The sequence below is a fragment of the Salvelinus namaycush genome, chromosome 31, assembly GCF_016432855.1.
Source record: "Salvelinus namaycush isolate Seneca chromosome 31, SaNama_1.0, whole genome shotgun sequence".
NCBI lineage: Eukaryota > Metazoa > Chordata > Actinopteri > Salmoniformes > Salmonidae > Salvelinus > Salvelinus namaycush.
This window is the reverse complement of record NC_052337.1, coordinates 823,380-846,281: the sequence shown is the minus strand read 5'-3', so window position 1 is coordinate 846,281 and position 22,902 is coordinate 823,380. Positions and strand designations below refer to the sequence as shown.

General features: G+C 41.2%; 1 protein-coding gene and 1 long non-coding RNA gene across 2 annotated transcripts; both read right to left on the bottom strand.

Moving 5' to 3' along the window:
• Nucleotides 1-207: 207 nt before the first annotated feature.
• On the bottom strand, nucleotides 208-6,828 carry LOC120026465. The gene is made up of 3 exons (XR_005473090.1): nucleotides 5,913-6,828; nucleotides 4,899-5,046; nucleotides 208-2,539 (listed from the first exon to the last, which is right to left on the bottom strand). It is a non-coding gene; the product is annotated as an uncharacterized LOC120026465 (long non-coding RNA).
• Nucleotides 6,829-7,932: 1,104 nt separating this feature from the next.
• On the bottom strand, nucleotides 7,933-17,396 carry LOC120026081 (asparagine--tRNA ligase, cytoplasmic-like). Its single transcript, XM_038970872.1, has 15 exons — nucleotides 17,182-17,396; nucleotides 16,606-16,688; nucleotides 16,408-16,473; nucleotides 16,225-16,317; nucleotides 15,855-15,944; nucleotides 15,606-15,684; nucleotides 15,225-15,295; nucleotides 15,008-15,094; nucleotides 14,560-14,781; nucleotides 11,526-11,725; nucleotides 10,556-10,691; nucleotides 10,167-10,280; nucleotides 9,717-9,848; nucleotides 9,313-9,444; nucleotides 7,933-8,431 (listed from the first exon to the last, which is right to left on the bottom strand). Exons 1-15 carry the CDS (start codon nucleotides 17,222-17,224, stop codon nucleotides 8,300-8,302), a joined length of 1,680 nt encoding a protein of 559 aa, XP_038826800.1. The 5' UTR covers nucleotides 17,225-17,396; the 3' UTR covers nucleotides 7,933-8,299.
• Nucleotides 17,397-22,902: the final 5,506 nt, after the last annotated feature.

The following is a 22,902-nucleotide window of genomic DNA, read 5'->3' as shown; positions in this document are numbered from 1 at the left end:
CCTGTACATTGGTCTATATACCTCACATTTCGTCATAAATGTCCCTCCTCTCAGAAACAATGACAATATAGTTCACAAGTCTTCTCCTACTCATACATTTGCCTGTCACCTGTTATACAATCTACTACAAGCCCAAGGTCTCTCCCCTCCCTGGGTGGGGACAGAATGTCCTGAAAGGAACACAGTAGTACAGCTTGTCTGTCGATAGCTCCTCTTATCTCATACATTGTCTCACACTTGCACCCTGCTTACATACTAAAAAGGAACAAAAAGTCCTTGTTCTAGTTCTGACTAAAACTACAAACATCAGATTTAGATTTCTGATTCTAATACATTTCATACAATCATACAATGACAGGGTAGAATTCTGTTAGTTATAGTTCTACGTTAAATGTATACATCATTTAGTCATTATTCATAAAAACCCCATAACAATCCACCCTATGACTAAATATTATACACACAATCCCACATCTATTTTTATAAGAAATATCAATTATATCCAAAATCAACCACACAAAGACCAATATATGTATTTACAATGACTGTTCTAGGCCTACATCAGAATCATAACTCTTCTTATCAGGATTCTCGTTATAATCTTCATCAAAGAACAGTGAACAGTCTAAACATAAAAACAAGAAGAAACCTAAACATTAAAAATCTGTTGCGTCATCGATTTCTCCAGAGTCCTGGAAATTAGACCTCTCACGCAACATCCGCACAAAACTAACACAGTCACACAGGTGAAGGTTGCCCACAACACAGTGATCATGACATTTTTCCATTTCCCAAACACACTGTCAAACCAACTCGTCCGAGAAGTATCTACCCCAGAGATCTCTGCTAGTTAAACCAGCCAGGGCCTTGGTCACTGATCCGTCTGGAGCTGTGTTATTTGGGACGAAGGTACAACATTCTACTCCGAATATCACACACACCACCCTTTTCAGCCAGTAACATATCCAATACTATCCTATGTAAATTCTATTGTCAAAAGATCCAGACGGATCACTCCTTCTCTCTCTTCTACCTGGCTCTAGGTCCTCGTGTTTGATAAGGGTGAAGGGCATGCCTAACTGCACTAGTGCACAACTACCGGTCCAATTGGTAGGAAGGTCAGGCCACAGCCTCACCCCTCCACAACCCACCAGACATCCGCTCTAGGCCTTTTCATCTGCCAGTCAGGTCCCTCATTGTCTTGTCGGTTGTAACATTCTCTGTCCTATTGCATGTTCTTACTTCCCCTACGTCCCATCCGTGTGTGATGTAGTGACCCATACAATAATAGTGTCCTCCTGTAACTGTGAAATGGGGGAAGTCCGGATGTAATGGGCACATGGGGATACAGATAATGCAACTGTCATTGTCTGGCTTCCCTGCCTTCATGAACAGCTTTCCCTTTCCATCAAATGGAAAGGGAATGGTTGTCAACTGAGGTTTTGCTGTGGCGCAGGCATAACCTTCTTCTTTCGCTACTGATCTGGCTGTATACTGAATCCATTCTAACCATAGGTTAGAATCCCCATAACCAGTTTCCACCTCAATCACTTCCTTAAGATCTTGTTGTGTATATCTGCACCGGTCCTTGACTCTGGACTACTCTGCTGTCAGTATCTGTTTTGTCAGGGGCTCTGCTTGTATTCTGGCTGACTATAGAGCTATCACCTGCCCTAACCTCCTCTACCCGGAATGGCACTAGGGTATCAACCAAAACCTGGTCAAATCCAACATACCATAACTCTAGATCCTCTTTCATTACCTTTATGCAATACTTCTCTCGCTTCGGATTGCAGTCAAAAACCCTCACCTTCACTATACTCCACCTCCGTCCATACTGGGTATGTGGATTTATATAGCCCTCTCTCTCTGTGTGAGCTATGACCTGTGTCCATGAACTACACGGGGACCTGCACAGATATATTCCATAATGGCTCATAGTCCTAGACTGCCAAGGAGTCAGAGACCCCATTTGGTCTACATAAAGCTCCATTGAGACATCCTTCCCAATCTCCACTCTAACTTCCTGTCTATCCAGAACAAGTGATCTCTTATGCTTGGTTAATACAAAATCCTCACCGTCTAAACTATGGGTCAAGTTACCACCTTCTGCATTCTCGGATGGGTCATGGTGTATTTAGGAATATTGTTCCCATAATAAGACAGCTCAGACCAATCAGCACTCCTGTAAAGCCCCACCCTTTCCCGGAGAACATATCATCATCTAGAGGCCAGCCCACACTTTCACTTCTATGAACGCACACAGGGAGGACAGGGCGAGGTCAGGGAATCTTCGTTAGAGAGGTGACCCCCGAACCTTATTGGTTTCGGTTCTTCTCCTAACACTGTGATTGTTCGGCAGTGTCAGTGTGTCTTACCCTCCTGCAATGTGTGATATGCCCCCAGGTAGCTCTTTCAGCTATTCTCACCGCGAAGGCTGTCACCAGGAGTACTTGGTATGGCCCCTCCCAACGGGGCTGCTTCCCATCTATTCTCCTCAGGGACTAGATTGAGAGAATCACCTTCTCCTGTAATTCACCTGTAGAGCATATGTTCATATTCTTTATCCCTTTACACTTGTGTGTATAAGGTAGTAGTTGTGGAATTGTTAGGTTAGATTACTTGTTGGTTATTACTGCATTGTCGGAACTAGAAGCACAAGCATTTCGCTACACTCGCACTAACATCTGCTAACCATGTGTATGTGACAAATACATTTTGATTTATTTGATATAAAAGACACCTGTCCACAACCTCAAACAGTCACACTCCAAACTCCACTATGCCCAAGACCAAAGAGCTGTCAAAGGACACCAGAAACAAAATTGTAGACCTGCACCAGGCTGGGAAGACTGAATCTGCAATAGGTAAGCAGCTTGGTTTGAAGAAATCAACTGTGGGAGCAATTATTAGGAAATGGAAGACATACAAGACCACTGATAATCTCCCTCGATCTGGGGCTCCACGCAAGATCTCACCCCGTGGGGTTCAAAATGATCACAAGAACGGTGAGCAAAAATCCCAGAACCACACGGGGGGACCTAGTGAATGACCTGCAGAGAGCTGGGACCAAAGTAACAAAGCCTACCATCAGTAACACACTACGCCCCCAGGGACTCAAATCCTGCAGTGCCAGACGTGGCTTAAGCCAGTACATGTCCAGGCCCGTCTGAAGTTTGCTAGAGAGCATTTGGATGAGCCAGAAGAAGATTGGGAGAATGTCATATGGTCAGATGAAACCAAAATATAACTTTTTGGTAAAAACTCAACTCGTCGTGTTTGGAGGACAAAGAATGCTGAGTTGCATCCAAAGAACACCATACCTACTGTGAAGCATGGGGGTGGAAACATCATGCTTTGGGGCTGTTTTTCTGAAAAGGGACCAGGACGACTGATCCGTGTAAAGGACAGAATGAATGGGGCCATGTATCGTGAGATTGAGTGAAAACCTCCTTCCATCAGCAAGGGCATTGAAGATGAAACGTGGCTGGGTCTTTCAGCATGACAATGATCCCAAACACACCGCCCGGGCAACGAAGGAGTGGCTTCGTAAGAAGCATTTCAAGGTCCTGGAGTGGCCTAGCCAGTCTCCAGATCTCAACCCCATAGAAAATCTTTGGAGGGAGTTGAAAGTCCGTGTTGCCCAGCAACAGCCCCAAAACATCACTGCTCTAGAGGACATCTGCATGGAGGAATGGGCCAAAATAACAGCAACAGTGTGTGAAAACCTTGTGAAGACTTACAGAAAACATTTGACCTCTGTCATTGCCAACAAAGGGTATATAGCACACAAGTATTGAGATAAACTTTTGTTATTGACCAAATACTTATTTTCCACCATAATTTGCAAATAAATTTTTAAAAAATCCTACAATGTGATTTTCTGGATTTTTTTTTCTCATTTTGTCTGTCATAGTTGAAGTGTACCTATGATGAAAATTACAGGCCTCTCTCATCTTTTTAAGTGGGAGAACTTGCACAATTGGTGGCTGACTAAATACTTTTTTGTCCCACTGTATATAATATATAAAGGACCCCAAATTTTTTTTTAAAATAAAATTACAAAAAATAAAATAATAATAATAATAAAAATTTTAAAAAATCACAAAAAAATCAAAACAAAAAAAAATATTCGGTCGATTAATAGGTATCGGCTTTTTTTGGTCCTCCAATAATCGGTATCGAAAAATCATAATCGGTCGACCTCTACTTTCAGAACATTGTTAAGTGCAGTAGTTTACCATTTGGTCTTCACAGCCCATCAGGGTCAATCTGTTCTGTGGAAAAGGGGTTTACACATTTTTGCACAAAATTATTCTGCAAATACAGAAAAACCGGGAGCCAAGAACCTTTCTTTCGTCAATCTCACTTCCCCGGACCCTGCACCTGATTGTAGATAAGAAACATCCTGTAGGGATTTTTTTTTTAACAGAGACAGAAAATGCAACAAAAATAACCTCCCAGTTTTCAGCCAATTTAGAATGTCTTAGCAGATGAGGAACCCACACTGCTTCCAGAATGTACCGAAGTCATCCACAACTACAAATGCATACCTGGGGATTTGTCAGTACAAATCGTAACAGTTTTTATCCTTAGGCAAAATAAATGCTCTATTAGGTTGAGGTGATTTTTGTAGCGGCAGATAGTGGTTAGAGCGTTGGCCCAGTAACCGAAAGGTTGCTGGATCGAATCCTCGAGCAGACAAGGTCAAAATCTGTCGTTCTTCCCCTGAACAAGGCAGTTAACCCACTGTTCCCCGGTAGGCTGTCATTGTAAATAAGAATTTGTTCTTAACTGACTTGCCTAGATAAATAATGGTTAACATTTTAATAAAAAAAATTAAAAAACTAGTTCTAATCAGCATTCATTAAAGATAAATCGGGGCGTGGCTTACAGACCTGGTCAACTAGGACGGCACAATCATAGGGCTCACCATCATCGTCAGTTGGTAGGGACGTGGTACATTGACATTATTACAGCTCTGAGGCAACACACCAACACACCACACTGTCAAGTCTCTTAGAACTGCTGCTTCCCACTGTGATCCTGTAGAAGGACAGATGACATAAAACCATTATTATTATTTTTTTTTCAAACACCAATAGATTAAATGGTTTAGAATGATCCGGCAAAACCTAAACAAGGAGAAGTGGTCAGAACTGTGTCAATTTGTCAACTTCCTGCAAACCCTCAGGAGTCCTTCATCGCCATCTTGTGGCCACGGGTGAGATCAGTGTTAAACATTAATTCACTATGCACTCATTTCATCACAATCGTTCTGTTATTGTGTGCGTCCACACATTAATTACTGGTGTACCCCTCTTTGTTGAGTTCTTCAACGGTATCTACATTTCTTTAACAGCAGTCAACTCTTAGATCAAATCAGTTAACTCAATTCTCACTACTTAAATTCAGTTCCCGAGAGTTCAGGTATTATTACAACACATCAACTCACTTAAAAACCAGGAATCAGTTTACCGCTAGTGCTGTGAAAGCAAAGGTTAGTGGTTACAACACTGCTACAACAAACAGGCAGACAGAAAATGGTATTGTTGGAAATCACTCACAACTCCTTCAGTCAGTAGCCAAGTTATAATTTCAGCAGTTTGTAGATCTTTTAAAATGTAGGGAAGTCTAAACGAGTCTACTAAATTACAACAGTAATCTTATTCATTCAAATATCAAATGAATTCCCCTTAAACAAATGTCATATACGTCAAAGCTAATTTTCGAAGTCTTCAAACTTGTGATTTCAAGACAATTCTAAAAAAAATAAAAAATAAACTTTCCATCAACCTTAAATAAAACAGCAGTAAATACTTTTCCAGCAGTACATCTCAAGCGACCTTAAAAACTATAAAGACGTTAATTTAACCCACAAATGAATTTGTTAACGTTTTCTTTTTACCTACCTTTGCCTTTTATGTTCCGGTCAGGGACTTGGGTTAGAATGGTCAAAACGCTTTTTGCGTTTCCTAAACTTAACCTAATCAATCCAATTCAGTCTGTCATCTTGTAATTGTAAATGGAAGTCCACACGGAAGCCCAGTTAAAAATATATCGGTCTTCAGCTTTCAGCCTCAAATTTGAAAAACCTTTCCTTCACACCACCATCGGTAGTGTAACGCAACACAAGACATTTGGCCTACATTGTTGATGTCTGTCGTCTCGTCAACCATGATGGTCACAAAGGGGGTTTTCTTCAATTCTTCCTCCATGACATCTGTCATTACATTCGCGACCGCGTATATCAGGTCATTTAGGATTTTGCTGGAAGTGCCTGTGAACACGGTAGCCGTAGCTAAATGGCCGTTTAACGTACTGTCATACTCAGCCAAGAAATCCAATATTTCCAAGTAGTTTCCCTTATTAGCTGATTCTTTACCCTCGTCATGTCCTCTGAAAACTAATTCTTGCTTGCCTAAAAACACAACCGTATGAATAAGGCGCTATAGAATCTTCCTGTTGTGCCTGACTTTATCATTGGGAACAGGTGTCTCATTGCGCCACTGCTCGTCAAGAAGGTCTACTCTTGTTTCCCCAAATGTTTTTAAACTCACAGTAGCTCGCAGGTATGAAGATGAGTTTTGGTTGTCGAAGTGCTGACTTTGTCAAACAGGCTAAATCTTTGAACCCAGTCGTCCAGGTTGAGCTATTATCGGTACTGAAGAGTAGGCAATTCTAACAGTAAAGCTTTTTAATCAGCTCAGTCGGTTATCCACGGATAGCGCTCATAATTAATAACTTGAAAATGCTTTCAAAACTCTTTCCTCGTTGCACCAAATCAGGCAGTGCAGGAGTTGGTCGCCCGGTCTGTACAATATTTAACTTTTCATTAAAAGTTAGTCTTGAAAAGGGCGATGCTAACAACTTAGCCACCACATCGTCCTCGATTACTCTGCAGTTGCCATCGTTACATACACTAGCCAGCTAGCGAGGCTCAAGCGTGAGAAGACAAGATAAGGCTCGCTATTGGCTCTAAATTAGTGACGTATACTTAGGCGCCTTGAGGCAAAACACCAGTCTCAACGTCAACAGTGAAGAGGCGACTCCGGGATGCTGGCCTTCTAGGCAGAGTTGCAAAGAAAAAGCCATATCTCCGACTGGCCAATAAAAAGAAAAGATTAAGATGGGCAAAATAACAAGTTAGCTGACTAGCTAGCGAGTGTGGTAAAGGGCATGGTAGTGTGCAACAGAAGCTAGCATTTGGCTGTTAGCTAAATAGCCAGCAAATGCATGTCAAAGATACAGTTAACTTCTGTGTTCATGTTCTCGTGATGCTAATTTGCTAGCTAACCAACTTCAGCATTACCAGCTAACGTTATCTGTATAGCTAGCTCGCTAAAATTAGCTAGCTACCATCCACTTACATTGAATGAGCCGACTCGCCCATCCAAAAAAACGTTTAAAAATGGGGGATTTCTATACTTCTATGAGTGCTTTGATCCAGTCAACGGATCCTATTTGTCTTTATAACAAATTACGTACTCACAAGTAAAAAATTCCTTCCAGCCTCTACACCCGAGGACTGACACTGACAGAAAGCACACTAACAGCACTTGTCATGTGTGTTTACAAGCCATGCCTGTGCTCTGACGTAGGAGGCTGTGCACTCCCCTAGCCTTGTCGTCCAGTAAGTAGCCCATGGTGTTCTCCTAACTTTTGGTGCTGTCCTGTTCCATAAACCACCAAACACATAGTGAGTTTTGGATACATATTCCATTTTCTTTGGTGTACAAGGAAATGTATCTGTACAAAAAGACAGGTCTAGAGAAGGAAGTTACTCAAGAAAATATGTGCCAAATTCTAACCGTTGTCTTTGACTTCATGTTTAACAGGATTATTGCAACAGTAGTGGATCAGTAACTTGTCGCAATATACAAGATATGTAACAGAATGCGTGTCCCCACAGAACATTCCAGATAGACATTGCAGTTTATGCAGTATACATTTATTGGCAGACAAATAGTATTAGCTGGACAGCATTAATTTCATGTTTGAAAACACATTTCAAATCTTACATTTGCAGGGATTTGTTAGTGTAATTAATTGTTCTTGTCTTAGTTCTCGAGCCCTGTATGTTGGCCTTTTGCAGTGCAGTAGGATGGGCTTTGTCCCAAACGGTGCTCTATTCTCTATATAGTGCACCACCTTTGGTCCTGGTAAAAATAAGGGCCCTATACAGGGATAGTGCTCTGGTAAAAAATAGCACTATATAAGGAATAGGTGGCCATTTGGGATGTACATCTTGGTCTCTTGAAGCGCAGTGTGATCCATCTCCAGCAGGGGGCAGGGTAGTTCAGGGTCGGCAGCGCTGGATGAAGCGGGGGTAGAGACACACGTCTCTGATGTGGTGTCTGTTCAGCAGCCAGGTTAGGAACCTCTCCAGGCCCAGCCCGTAGCCACCATGGGGACAGGTACCATACTTCCTCTAGAAGACACAATGTTGACATTATTAAGGAAACAACATCAAAAATGTCTAACAGATTCTCTATTTCTTTTCATGAAAGTTAGTTCCGGAAACACTAGGGTGTCTAACCTATGACCCCAGCAGCCATACTAAAATCGCAATGAAGCACACCCCCTTGTGTATTATTGCTGAAATTAATAAGATTTACAGGTCTGATTTTCTCTTCCTGGATGAGTTCATACCTGGTCAGTGTACCAGTATTAGAGGGTTGGGTAGATGTACATACCTGGTCAGTGTACCAGTATTAGAGGGGTGGGTAGATGTACATACCTGGTCAGTGTACCAGTATTAGAGGGGTGGGTAGATGTACATACCTGGTCAGTGTACCAGTATTAGGGGGTTGGGTAGATGTACATACCTGGTCAGTGTACCAGTATTAGAGGGGTGGGTAGATGTACATACCTGGTCAGTGTACCAGTATTAGAGGGGTGGGTAGACGTACATACCTGGTCAGTGTACCAGTATTAGGGGGTTGGGTAGATGTACATACCTGGTCAGTGTACCAGTATTAGGGGGTTGGGTAGATGTACATACCTGGTCAGTGTACCAGTATTAGGGGGTTGGGTAGATGTACATACCTGGTCAGTGTACCAGTATTAGAGGGTTGGGTAGATGTACATACCTGGTCAGTGTACCAGTATTAGAGGGTTGGGTAGATGTACATACCTGGTCAGTGTACCAGTATTAGAGGGGTGGGTAGATGTACATACCTGGTCAGTGTACCAGTATTAGAGGGTTGGGTAGACGTACATACCTGGTCAGTGTACCAGTATTAGAGGGTTGGGTAGACGTACATACCTGGTCAGTGTACCAGTATTAGAGGGTTGGGTAGATGTACATACCTGGTCAGTGTACCAGTAGTAAGGGGTTGGGTCAATGCCTTCCCTCTTGTATCCCTCCAGCAGTTCCTCAGCATCCCAGATCCTCATAGACCCTCCAAGTATCTCTCCAACGTTAGGCATCAGCACATCCACCTGGGGAGAGGAGCAGCAGGAACAACAATGAGGATGTCTTTCAGGGCCCATATTCAAAAAGCCTCTCAGAGAAGGAGTCCTGATCTAGAGTCAGCTCCCCCCTGTCCATATTCTTATTCATTATTATTTAACAGGACAAAACTGATCTTAGATCAGAACCCAGAGACATTTTTGAATCGGGCCCTTGGTAAGGTTCATGATGGCTTCTCTGAGGTGTGTTTTTTCAGGTCCTGGTTTCCGTGATGTAAGCTCTCTGCTGGTCAGGGACTCACCGACTCAGTGAGGCGTCGGTCCTCAGGACAGCGCTGCATGTAGAAGGACTTGATCTCAGCCGGGAAGCGGCACAGCAGGATGGTCTCACCGATGGCATCAGTCATCAGCCTCTCTGGGGCCTCTGGGATGTCCTGAAACCAAGGAGGGAGAGGGTTTTATAACATCACAGTAACAGGAGCTGGACGAAGAGTACATAAACACTGAGCAGACATTCCGTTTTTCTCTTTACATCAGTTTCCTGGACACAGACTAAGTTATGGACTCAAACAGGTTCAACAGAGATTCTCCATTGAAAGTAATATGTAGTCCAGGACTAGGCTCAATCTGTCCTGGAACCGGTCCTAAAAATGTCTTCAAACAACCACAGATCGACACTGTCCAAATATTATTTCTGAGGGCGACGGAGTGATTATAATTGACAAATGTCATTTATTCATAGTCAAATGTACCTCTCCAAACTCATAGTAGGTCCCATCATCCTTTTTGATGTCATGCTCCTTCAGCCAGATGATGGCATCAGAGTAGTTGATCCTCTTGAATGGCCTCTTAGGGGGCTTGAAGTCCTGGGGAGGATGGAGAGGAAAAAGACAGGCCACATGAGTACTGTGCTATCCTCATGTTTAGCCTTTCACCACCACACAAGATTCTAAAAGGTCAAGGAAACTTGAATCTCAAAAAGGAAACATTCTTTCAAGATAAACCTTTAAGAATATATCCACCTCAGTGAACAAGACTACGAGAAAGAGATAAAAACATACAGTTAGAGACAGACAGACATACAGAGAGAAAAAGGGGGGAGAGAGAGAACTAATAGCTGCCAATGAAACATCAGACGTACAGGGTTGACTTGGTAGAGTAGAGAAGCAGCAGGAGACTTCAGGACTCTGTCCACCACATCACACACCAGATCCTCCAGCCTGCTCAGTAGGTCCTCATAGGTGATGAAGGGGCACTCTGCCTCTATGTGAGTGTACCTACAGAGGGAGGGCACATAGTATAACTACATAACCCATGTTAACCGCTAAGGAATTGGTGTCGTGTCCCCCTGCAGGACGGTTGAGCTAACGTAGGCTAATGTGATTAGCATGAGGTTGTAAGTAACAAACAAAAATCCCATAGACATGTCTGATATGGGCAGAAAGTTTAAATTCTTGGTAATCTAACTGCACTGTCCAATTTACAGTAGCTATTACAGTGAAAGAATACCATGCTATTGTTTGAGGAGAGTGAACAATTATTAACTAGAAAATGTATTAATAAACCAATTAGGCACATTTGGGCAGTCTTGATACAACATTTTTAACATATATGCAATGGTTCATTGGATCAGTCTAAAACTTTGCACATACACTGCTGCCATCAAGTGGCCAAAATCTAAATTTCACCTGGGCTGGAATAATACATTATGGCCTTTCTCTTGCATTTCAAAGTACAAAACACATGTTCTTTTCCTTGTATTAACTTTTACCAGATCTAATGTGTTATATTCTCCTACATTAATTTCACATTTCCACAAACTTCAAAGTGTTTCCTTTCAAATGGTACCAAGAATGTGCATATACTTGCTTCAGGTCCTGAGCTACAGGAAGTTAGATTTGGGTATATCATTTTAGGAGAAAATTGAAAAGAAGGGTTTGATCCTTATTAATTAAACACTAGAACGTGTCTGTTGAAGAATAGGTTGTCAGTGAAACTAACCTGTATAAATAAAAGGTAAATACAAATAGAGGGTGTCCTAAGGTCATGTTTTGCTGTCAGAATGATTCCAATTTGAAACAGCAAAGGAAAACAACAATTCCAGTACTCACTCAGACAGGTGCCTGCGGGTGCGGGACTGCTCTGCCCGGTAGGACTGTGCGATACAGAAGGTGTCTCCCAGAGCAGGGATGCAGGTCTCCAGGTAGAGCTGAGAGGACTGGGTCAGGAACGCCTCCTCCCCAAAGTAGTTCAGGTTGAACAGGGTGGAACCGCCCTCCACCTGGGTCTGCACCAGAGTGGGTGGGGTGATCTTTGGGGGAACAAATACAAAATCACAGATTGAAGCTGAAAATATACAATTCAAGATTCATAGCTTCCCACTAACCACGTTTCCATCCACTTTGTGAATAAAGTCACATCACATTAAACAACAAATCACAACAGCTGTGATGGAAGCAGGTCGTTTCAGTATAATTTCATAAATCCAACAGATCATTTGTTAGTTCGACATGGTGGGATCTTTTTGTGTCTGTAAAACGCCTTTATGTGCAAATCCTGATATTAACCATGAAAACAACGTAAACTTGGGAGTCACGCCATGATATGGTGTGTGGTCCTCCCACTAGGACTCGGGAAACCATGCAGTTTATTAGGCTACAGATTAAATAAATTATTAACTTCACAGGGTGGTGAAAATGCAGTGATCTTGATGCTCCTTTCCAATAAATATCGAGGGTCTTATTCTGGTGACGTGATGATCGATGCTTGACTGCCGTTTTGACAAATAAAACCATTCTCTCTCTCTTATCCATAATGTCATCATGTAGACTAGCCTACCTGCACTGTATCTACCAGCTGTTGTCTAGAGCTCACCTGTCACGACCAGAGTAGGCCTGTGACAAAACCATCGGTAGAGATGGAAATACGATGGAAACTTGATTCTTATTCAGTACATGAAAACGTACATTGTGTCATAACACACTGAATTATATCTGCAACAAGTCTGGTGGAAACACACCACTGATGGAAAACTGCGCATATTTTCTTTATGTTAATTATAGAATATTCTGTCGCCAATTGGATGGAAACCTAGCTAATGATGTCATCAACAAATACAATAAGCAAAGATGGAGGTGATGAGGCTTTTAGATACACATGTGCTCCAATACATTGGCATCCTTGTCCTTTACAATGGAGTCCAATGGAGCAGAAAGGTCTTTCTATTCAAAACGGGTTGAATGGCTATTTTTACCTTGTAGACACCTACAACTTACCACAGATGAGATAAATTACACATTAAAACTTCTTAAGTATAGGGGGCAGTATTTTCATTTTTGGCTAAAAAACGTACCCATTTGAAACTGCCTATTTCTCAGCCCCCGAAACTAGAATATGCATACAATTGTCCGATTAGGATAGAAAACACTCTAAAATTTCCAAAACGGTCAAAATATTGTCTGTGAGTTTAACAGAACTGATATTGTAAGCAAAATCCTGAGGAAAATCCAATCAGGAAGTGCCTCTTTTTTTTTTTTTTTTTTTTTTAAACCTCTCTGTTCTTATGCATCCCTATCACCCATTTAAAGGGATATCAACCAGATTCCTTTTTCTATGGCTTCCCTAAGGTGTCAACAGCATTTAGACAGTTTCAGGCTTTTATTTTGAAAAATGAGCGAGAACGATCACATTGCGTAAGTGGATAGGTGGGGGCTCTCAGAGTGAGTTTTGCACAACAGAGAAAGGCGGCCATTGTTTCTCCCGGTCCTATTGAAAAACCAACACTCCCGGTTGATATATTATCGAATAGATATTTGAAAAACAACCTGAGGAATGATTATAAAAAACGTTTGACATGTTTCTGTGGACATTATGGATATTATCTGTAATTTGTCTGCGTTGTCGTGACCGCTCTTTCCTGTGGATTTTTGAGCATAACGCGCCAAACGAACGGAGGTATTTGGATATAAAAATAATCTTTATGGAACAAAAGGAACATTTGTTGTCTACCTAGGAGTCTCGTGAGTGAAAACATCCGAAGATCATCAAAGGTAAACGATTAATTTGATTGCTTTTCTGATTTTCGTGACCAAGTTACCTGATGCTAAGTGTACTTAATGTTTTGTCGAGCGATCGATAAACTTACACAAACGCTTGTATTGCTTTCGCTGTAAAGCATAATTTCAAAATCTGAGACGACAGGTGTATTAACAAAAGGCTAAGCTGTGTTTTGCAATATTGCACTTGTGATTTAATGAATATGAATATTTTTTAGTAATATTACTTGACTGTGGCGCTATGCTATTCAGCGTTGCTGATGACAATTATCCCGATACCGGGATGGGTGGTTCAGAAAGGTTAAACGAGAATCTTTGCCTCCAACCAAATTACATTTTAATGTTGAATACTTTAGTCCAGGACATTATTTTTTCCTTGAAGAGAAAAATCTCAATTTAGTGATTTAGTGTTTCCCTTGGTCCTGTGCAGTTTAAAATCAATCAAATATGTGGAAACAATTATTTTTCAATTTAAACTTATTTTTTAGAAGAAACTGAATTATTCAAAAGGTGAGAATATATTTGACTGCATCTGTATATTACTATGTTCTATTTATGTGTTCAATTTATTTTGGTGGTTTTATGCTTCAAAGAGCTCAAACAGAAGGACGTTTGTACAGTGTACCCACTCTTACTTACTGACTCTATTGTCCCCATGGGGAAATTTTGATGCAGTGTCATGTACACATTTAAAGTGCTGTTTAAATACAAAACAAAATTGACTATACAACTTCCATAACAGTTACATACCAATAAAAAGAGACTAGAAAAATATTATAATAATAAATAAAATATATATATATTTAAAAAAAAGACTAGCTTGCTGGCCTTACAATAGGAACATTAGCCCAGGCTATTTAGGAGGGATATCACACCTGGCACAAATGATTGTCTAGTTGTGTTTTTCCTGCTGAGGGGGGCCCTATACCTGCGCCCAGAGGAGAGTAGTTCAAAGTCCAGGTAAAGGAGGTGGCTTGGGTCTAAAATGATTTTATGAGCCTTACGGAGGGCCCTGACCTTAAAGATCTCATCTGTTTGACTCCAAGTACCTTGCGTGCTGTGGTAATAATCCTTCTCAACATATTCTTACCTCATAGTATCCGCGGGTGAAGAAGTGATCCCTGAAGCACTGTGTGACAGTGGAGCGGATCCGGAGTATCTTGGACACGTTCTCCCCACGGATCATCATGTGTCTGTTGTTGAGCTGAACGTCAACATCAGACTCCTCATTCAGCAGGTTGTCAGCTCCTCCAGCCGGCGCTAGACCCACCAGCTCCCAGAAGTCACAGTGCAGCTCATGACCACCAGGAGCCTGGAGAAGGAGGAAGAGAGGAGAGAGGACATCCTAGTCAGTCATAGCTCTAATAATAAAATAACAAACCATCTAATACATGAATTACAGTTAGAGTTAAAAGGGACAGTTAACCCAGAACCAGATTGGGCCTAGTCCTGGTCTAAAAAAAAAAGGTTTGAGTGAAAATATGACAGTTTAATCTGGGTAATTAAAATAAGTAAGTAAGTAGGTGAAGAATATGTACCTGCTTCCCCTCAGGTACTTGCTTCACTGTCCCATACAGAGCCACTGTGCTTTCAGTGGACAGCACCAGGGCATTATAGCACTGACACTATAATGGAGACAAAAACAAAACTAGTTTTACAAATAATAAAAAATAAAAAGCATATTATTCCATTTTGTAAAAAAAAAAAAAAGAAATTAACACATTTATTTAAGACAACAAATATATATTTTTTTACCAATTTATTGTTGAGAACACACTGCAGGAAACCAGTTCCATCTCTCAGCACAATGAACAGCAGGTTCTTTCCTAGCAAGAGAAAGACAATGTGTTCTCAGTCAACTTACCTAGTAAAATAAGGGTAAAATACAAAATAAAGAGAATAAGAAACACATTATGAGCCAAGAAGCCCCTCTCCTCTCATCCAGCTGCCCCCCCCAAGTTAGTTTTTGGGGGAATTTTCGTTGTTGGACATAAGACTGGACAAAACAGCATGCATTACAATCCTGAGAATATACTGTTAGTAAACAACCTGCACATTATGGGCTAGTTACAGTGCTGTGGCATGCTGACAACTGCTGGGTTAGACACACATTAACCAACGTTCTACAACCCTCACCTTGTTTTCTCATTCGGTGCACCCAGCCAAACACCTTCACTCTCTCCCCTCGGAGAGGCTCCAGCTGAAAGATTTTCACCTGTTGGGAAAAGCTTGATTACATTTCAACACAATGGAAGATAAAGATGTGATTCTTATTTCCAAACATTTATTATTTGTATTTATTTTTTAAATAATTTTTAAACAATACAAAACATACAAAGATGAGTTTGACAGGATGCTGACGAAAGAGAATATAGTAGATCTGACCGTTTTGGGCTCTGGAAGGCTCGAGTCATTCTCAATGGTGATTTTCTTAGCTTCTTCCAGGTTCTTCTCTCGTCTCTCAGAATCCTCTGCCTTTAAATCAAAGTTGAAAATAACTTACATAAATAGCAGCTCACACGGGCTACTGCTGCCTGTGAATATTTTACTGATAGCCACAACTGTTTATGGCCAAATATGAGACTGTGTGAATAATTATAATAGTGACATCCCAAAAGAAATCCTATTCTCTACATAGAGCACTACCTTTGACCAGAAGTATAGGAATAGGGTTCCATTTGGTGAAATAGGTTTCCTATATAGGGAATAGGGTTCCATTTGGGATAAACTGACTCAGACTATTTCTCCCACTTACCTCTTTTTTGTCTTTGGAGTCGCTCTTCATCTGCTCTCTAGCAAATAACTTCATCACACTTTTCATCTGCGTCTTGGAGATCACTGCCCAACGCTGGAGAAATAGGGGAAACGAAATCATCACGGGGAAACCAAATGAAAGTGAAACCAAACGACTTCGTTTTCAATGCTTCTAACTATGTACCTCTCCTTCCTTCTGAGAGTCCACATAGATGGTTGGGAATGGCTCCTTTCCAGCAAATGTCAAAGCCTTTGAAATCAAATAGTTGTTATAGCAATTCACTTAACTGTGATTGATTCAAAGATACGTAGACATATCAGTTCTGTTGAATGGAGTCATAATTAAACACAAATAGGTGTACACAACACTGATTCCTCTTACCCTCAATGAGGTCTTGAAAGGCTTCGGCTCTGTTCCATCACCATCCTGGTCATTTCCTTCTTTGTCAGACACATACATCTCACCTGGAAGAAGTGGAAACACTCAACACTTGATGCTGAATGTGTTACTTCAGCTAACTAAACCTAGTTTGACATGTTCATTCATGATGAAAACTCCCGTATTCGACACCCCACTATGCTGCCTGTTTCACCCACCCAAAGGTTGGAGATCTGATGAAGCATGACAGTGATTAAACTAGCTAGGCAAGATGCTCGTTGGCTAGATAACAGGAGCGTGACACGGACATGTTACCACATGCTTGGGTTCAGGGACGACAGAAATGGAGAAAAAAAGCTCAAATAAAAGCAGAACTCACATCGATGCGTAGTAATTTAACTAGCTGGTTTTAGCTAACTAGACAGTCAAGATAAGCTTGAGCTATGCAATTATGTATTATTTAAATCATGACATTGGTGCTATGAAAGCTAGCTAGCAACACCGGTCTGATGCAACACATCGCATGCTTTCAACATTCCTACAATGGCTGTATGTTAGCTAGCCATGCTATCTACTTACCCACGGAGAGTTCGCCTGTGGTTTTCGTTACCTCCTCTGCCATACCCACGTAGAAATTGTATCAAATGTGTATATTTAATAGATTACTAGCGAGCTAATAATAATACTAACATGAATCTGCCCTGCCGTCTGTCAGTCGCTGGTGTTTGTACTCATGTGTAGGATTATCTGTGAATACAACTTCTGCATAGTTCGTGAATGGTGATTGGTTGCAGTAACTTCCTGCCATTCATTGTAGTTCCACCCTGGAATGATGAAAGGACCATTATGGTGTGGTTTATCGAGAGACCTGGCTAGATATGATTCATGCTTATTTCATTATTAACTCAACCCATTGCATCATGTAAAGAAGCTCGCAAGTTAAGCATTTCACTGTACTGTTTTACACCTACTGTACCCGGTGCATGTGACAATTACAAAAGAAAAGACAAAAACATTGCTTCCATTTTTTATCAATATTATTATTATTTTTTAATAATGCTTGAAATATTATAGAACCAATCTTCCAATGGAAAAATGCCTCTGTGGCTGTGAATAATAAATGATTCTCATAATTCATCCGGACTGGATGAATACAACAGCACTGGATCACTTTGAGAAGTTCACATTTTTAGATTGGGTCTCGTTCATTTCCAAGTCTTCAGTCATGTGATCAGTGGGCTGTGGTTCAACTTTACCCCTGTGCAGTTTCTCATACAACTGTATCACAAAAAGATGAGTAGATACATCAGATGAAGTATGTATTTCATATCAGAGTCTTGTAAATCACCAGAAATAAACTCTGAATTTCAGTCAAATACATTTCCCCTTATCAAGCCAACTGTTCTCATTAATAAAACATATCAAACTGCATACATTAAGAATAAGTACTTACAGTGACCCAAATGGGTAAATGTAGTATTCCATACACTACAACAAGGCAAAAGAAGAATGTTTCGATGTAGATGGTGTTTTCAAAGAGCATGGAGTATGTCAGGGGCATTTCATCTTTGTACTGAAATTTTGAAAAGGTCAACCAACGTTTTAATGCATTAGCAAGTGCTTACAAAGTTTTCATAAATGTATCAGTTCAAAAGGCAGTCACACATCTGAGCGATCTTTTTTGCAGGTACATGGTAACAGTTGAAAAAGCTGATAAAAAAACCAGCACACTGCTCTGGCTAGTATCACTGTTCTGGTTAGTATCAATGCTCTGGCTAGTATCACTGCTAGTATCGCTGCTCTGGCTAGTATCGCTGCTCTGGCTAGTATCGCTGCTAGTATCGCTGTTCTGGTTAGTATCAATGCTCTGGCTAGTATCGCTGCTCTAGTTAGTATCGCTGCTCTGGCTAGTATCGCTGCTCTGGTTAGTATCAATAGTCTGGCTAGTATCGCTGCTCTGGCTAGTATCACTGCTCTGGCTAGTATCACTGCTAGTATCACTGCTCTGGCTAGTATCACCGCTCTGGCTAGTATCGCTGCTCTGGCTAGTATCACTGCTAGTATCACTGCTCTGGCTAGTATCGCTGCTCTGGCTAGTATCGCTGCTCTGGCTAGTATCACTGCTCTAGTTAGTATCACTGCTCTGGCTAGTATCACTGCTCTAGTTAGTATCGCTGCTCTGGCTAGTATCACTGCTAGTATCGCTGCTCTGGCTAGTATCACTGCTCTAGTTAGTATCGCTGCTCTGGCTAGTATCACTGCTCTGGCTAGTATCACTGCTCTGGCTAGTATCACTGCTCTAGTTAGTATCGCTGCTCTGGCTAGTATCACTGCTAGTATCACTGCTCTAGTTAGTATCAATGCTCTGGCTAGTATCACTGCTAGTATCGCTGCTCTGTCTAGTATCACTGCTCTAGTTAGTATCGCTGCTCTGGCTAGTATCGTTGCTCTAGTTATTATCGCTGCTCTGGCTAGTATCACAGCTCTGGCTAGTATCACTGCTCTAGTTAGTATCACTGCTCTGGCTAGTATCACTGCTCTAGTTAGTATCGCTGCTCTGGCTAGTATCACTGCTAGTATCGCTGCTCTGGCTAGTATCACTGCTCTAGTTAGTATCGCTGCTCTGGCTAGTATCACTGCTCTGGCTAGTATCACTGCTCTGGCTAGTATCACTGCTCTAGTTAGTATCGCTGCTCTGGCTAGTATCACTGCTAGTATCACTGCTCTAGTTAGTATCAATGCTCTGGCTAGTATCACTGCTAGTATCGCTGCTCTGTCTAGTATCACTGCTCTAGTTAGTATCGCTGCTCTGGCTAGTATCGTTGCTCTAGTTAGTATCACTGCTCTGGCTAGTATCACAGCTCTGGCTAGTATCACTGCTCTAGTTAGTATCACTGCTCTGGCTAGTATCACAGCTCTGGCTAGTGTCACTGCTCTGGCTAGTGTCACTGCTCTAGTTAGTATCACTGCTCTGGCTAGTATCACTGCCAGTATCACTGCTCTGGCTAGTATCACTGCTCTAGTTAGTATCACTGCTCTGGCTAGTATCACTGCTAGTACCACTGCTCTAGTTAGTATCACTGCTAGTATCACTGCTCTGGCTAGTATCACTGCTCTAGTTAGTATCACTGCTCTGGCTAGTATCACTGCTAGTATCGCTGCTCTAGTTAGTATCACTGCTAGTATCACTGCTCTGGCTAGTATCACAGCTCTGGCTAGTGTCACTGCTCTAGTTAGTATCACTGCTAGTATCACTGCTCTGGCTAGTATCACTGCTCTGGCTGGTATCACAGCTCTGGCTAGTATCACTGCTCTAGTTAGTATCACTGCTCTAGTTAGTATCACTGCTCTAGTTAGTATCACTGCTCTGGCTAGTATCACAGCTCTGACTAGTGTCACTGCTCTAGTTAGTATCACTGCTCTGGCTAGTATCACTGCTAGTATCACTGCTCTGGCTAGTATCACTGCTCTGGCTAGTATCACTGCTCTAGTTAGTATCACTGCTCTGGCTAGTATCACTGCTCTGGCTAGTATCACTGCTCTGGCTAGTATCACTGCTCTGGATAGTATCACTGTTCTGGCTAGTATCACTGCTCTAGTTAGTATCACTGCTCTGGCTAGTATCACTGCTCTGGCTAGTATCACTGCTCTAGTTAGTATCACTGCTCTAGTTAGTAGCACTGCTCTGGCTAGTAGCACTGCTAGTATCACTGCTCTAGTTAGTAGCACTGCTCTGGCTAGTAGCACTGCTAGTATCACTGCTCTAGTTAGTATCACTGCTCTGGCTAGTATCACTGCTAGTATCACTGCTCTGGCTAGTATCACTGCTCTAGTTAGTATCACTGCTCTGGCTAGTATCACTGCTCTGGCTAGTATCACTGCTCTGGATAGTATCACTGCTCTGGATAGTATCACTGCTCTGGCTAGTATCACTGCTCTGGCTAGTATCACTTTTACTATCACTGCTCTGGCTAGTATCACTGCTCTGGCTAGTACCACTGCTCTTTATTAAGGTTTATCTATCGACCTCAAGGCCTTAGTCAGAGCTTTTGTGAGTTTTGAAAAAATTATTAGCACCCTTATGTATACATAGCTCCACCCACATCCGTTCAATGTATCGAATGGGGGTTGGAGTCGTGGGAAAATAAGTAAGTGTTACCAAATATAATGTTCATTTCATAATTATTCAAATAAAGTGTGTACATAAAACGTATTAAACACATCTGTAAAACCACAATGAGGACATCGACCCATCAAGCAAGTTTTTATAAATCATTGGGAACAGCGTAAAAAAAATCTGAAATGGTGGCATTAATTCATGTTTACATTTACAACATAACATACATAGGCATTTCATCATTAAGACCTTTAGGAAATAATGTCTGGAGGGTCAAAATCCCAAAACATTGTCTTTTGCTCAGAATATTATTTATATCACCTCCCCTGTCTGATATCTTAACTTTCTTTATGCCACAAAATCTAAAGGTAGAAATGTCATTTAATTTGGAATCGTTTCCTGTATGTGGGACTAATATTCACACTTCATCATATTGTTGCACTGTGCGTGACCTCTGCATTTATAGCTACCATTCGGAAGAGAGCATGAAAGAGCCTGGCTCGTTTTCTTTTGTGGCTGGCAGTTGGCATGGACCAATTTATTGCGTAAATTGCGACCTCTTATATATGTACAATAAATTGTGGATTCTTAAATTCAACTGGCAAAGCTGGGTCCGATGATAAAACATACCAGGGTTTCTTGACAGCATCGCCCACTTTACGCGAGTTCAAAGTGTATGGGGTGGTGAACAAAATCAAATCAACAATACAGCGTGTTCTTTAGCTCTAGATGGTCTTTTTTTTGTAGCAGTTCATCTTGTGTTTTCCCTAATACCAAATTAAGAGCTTCATTCACACATTGTGGAGAAATAGCCTCTTCTTAGAAACCTATTGCGCATCTCCGTTTCTTTTTCTAGATAGTCCTCTGTGGAGTGGCATATATGGCGCAGTCTAAAAAAACTGGAAGTCCTCTTTTTAATGGTTCATGGTGGAAGCTGTCCCCTTGTAATAGAGTATTTCTGTTCTCTGTTTCTTTTCTATACACGTTTTACAGACGTGTTTAATACTTTTTATGTGCACACTTTATTAGAATATTTATGAAATGCACATGGTTATATTTGGTCAAACGTAATAAAGAGCAGTGTGCGGGTTTCTTATTTTTTCTCATAAATGTATCAGTAAAATCTAGTGAACCTGGCTAAGTAGGCCGCTAATCAGTGAGCAAAGACTACAAATGAAGTGTGTATTGGGCCTAATTTGAAAATGTGAAAAAACTACGTATTTTCTAAGTTATAAAACATTTTAAATTGGTGATGCCCCATATGACAATATATGAAACCCCTACCAGAACCATGTTTTATATAGCTTATTTCTTAACAAAGGTGCCCTACACAACTTACATCACTGGCTTGCTTTCCTTTTACATTAGTTGCAGGATCCTTTTTAAGGAAACAGGGGAATTTCAACAACTCCTGTCTTTCTCCTTGCCACCTCTTCTTCAATTCTTGGACCCTTGAGTCTGTGAAACCAAAACCATGATGGATATTTGGTATGACACTGAACAACTTTTGAACAATGCAGGATGGTGATTGAAGGCATGCTCTTTAAAATTCTCCCTGTTGTTCATTGGTCTTTCATTTCAATGTATGTGAAATATATACCCCGAACATGAGAAACTATTTAACCCTATCATGACCTCGAAAAGTCTCAAGGTCAGACCAAATTAGTAAGGGCCTTTGATGGTCAAATTACATAGCTATCAGTGGAGGCTGGTGGGAGGAGCTATAGGAGGACAGGCTCATTAATGGTTGGAATGGAATAAATGGAATGGTATCAAATAGATCAAACATACGGAAACCAAATGCTTGACTCCGTTCCATTGATTCCATTCCAGCTCCTATAGTTCCTCCCACCAGCCTCCACTGATAGCTAGCTAGCCAGAGTCAAAAGTCAACTTACCACCAGAGTCTTTGGAGTCGGTTGTTTTCGGAGGATCTGTTAGAATAGAATTAGAATGCTTTGACATGGAAAACTAATGTTAGTTATGTGTAGCTAGCTAGAAAACTAATCTACGGTCAGCTTTGTCTTTGCAAAGACCCAAACATAGAAACAAAGATTCACCTCAACTAACACTATTTCACGCATCAAATAAACTTGTTGACAAATCAGGAACTGAATATGACTGCGCTTCATAATTTTTTTTATGTAGTTAAAAACATAAATATTTGTGCAAAATGAGCACTC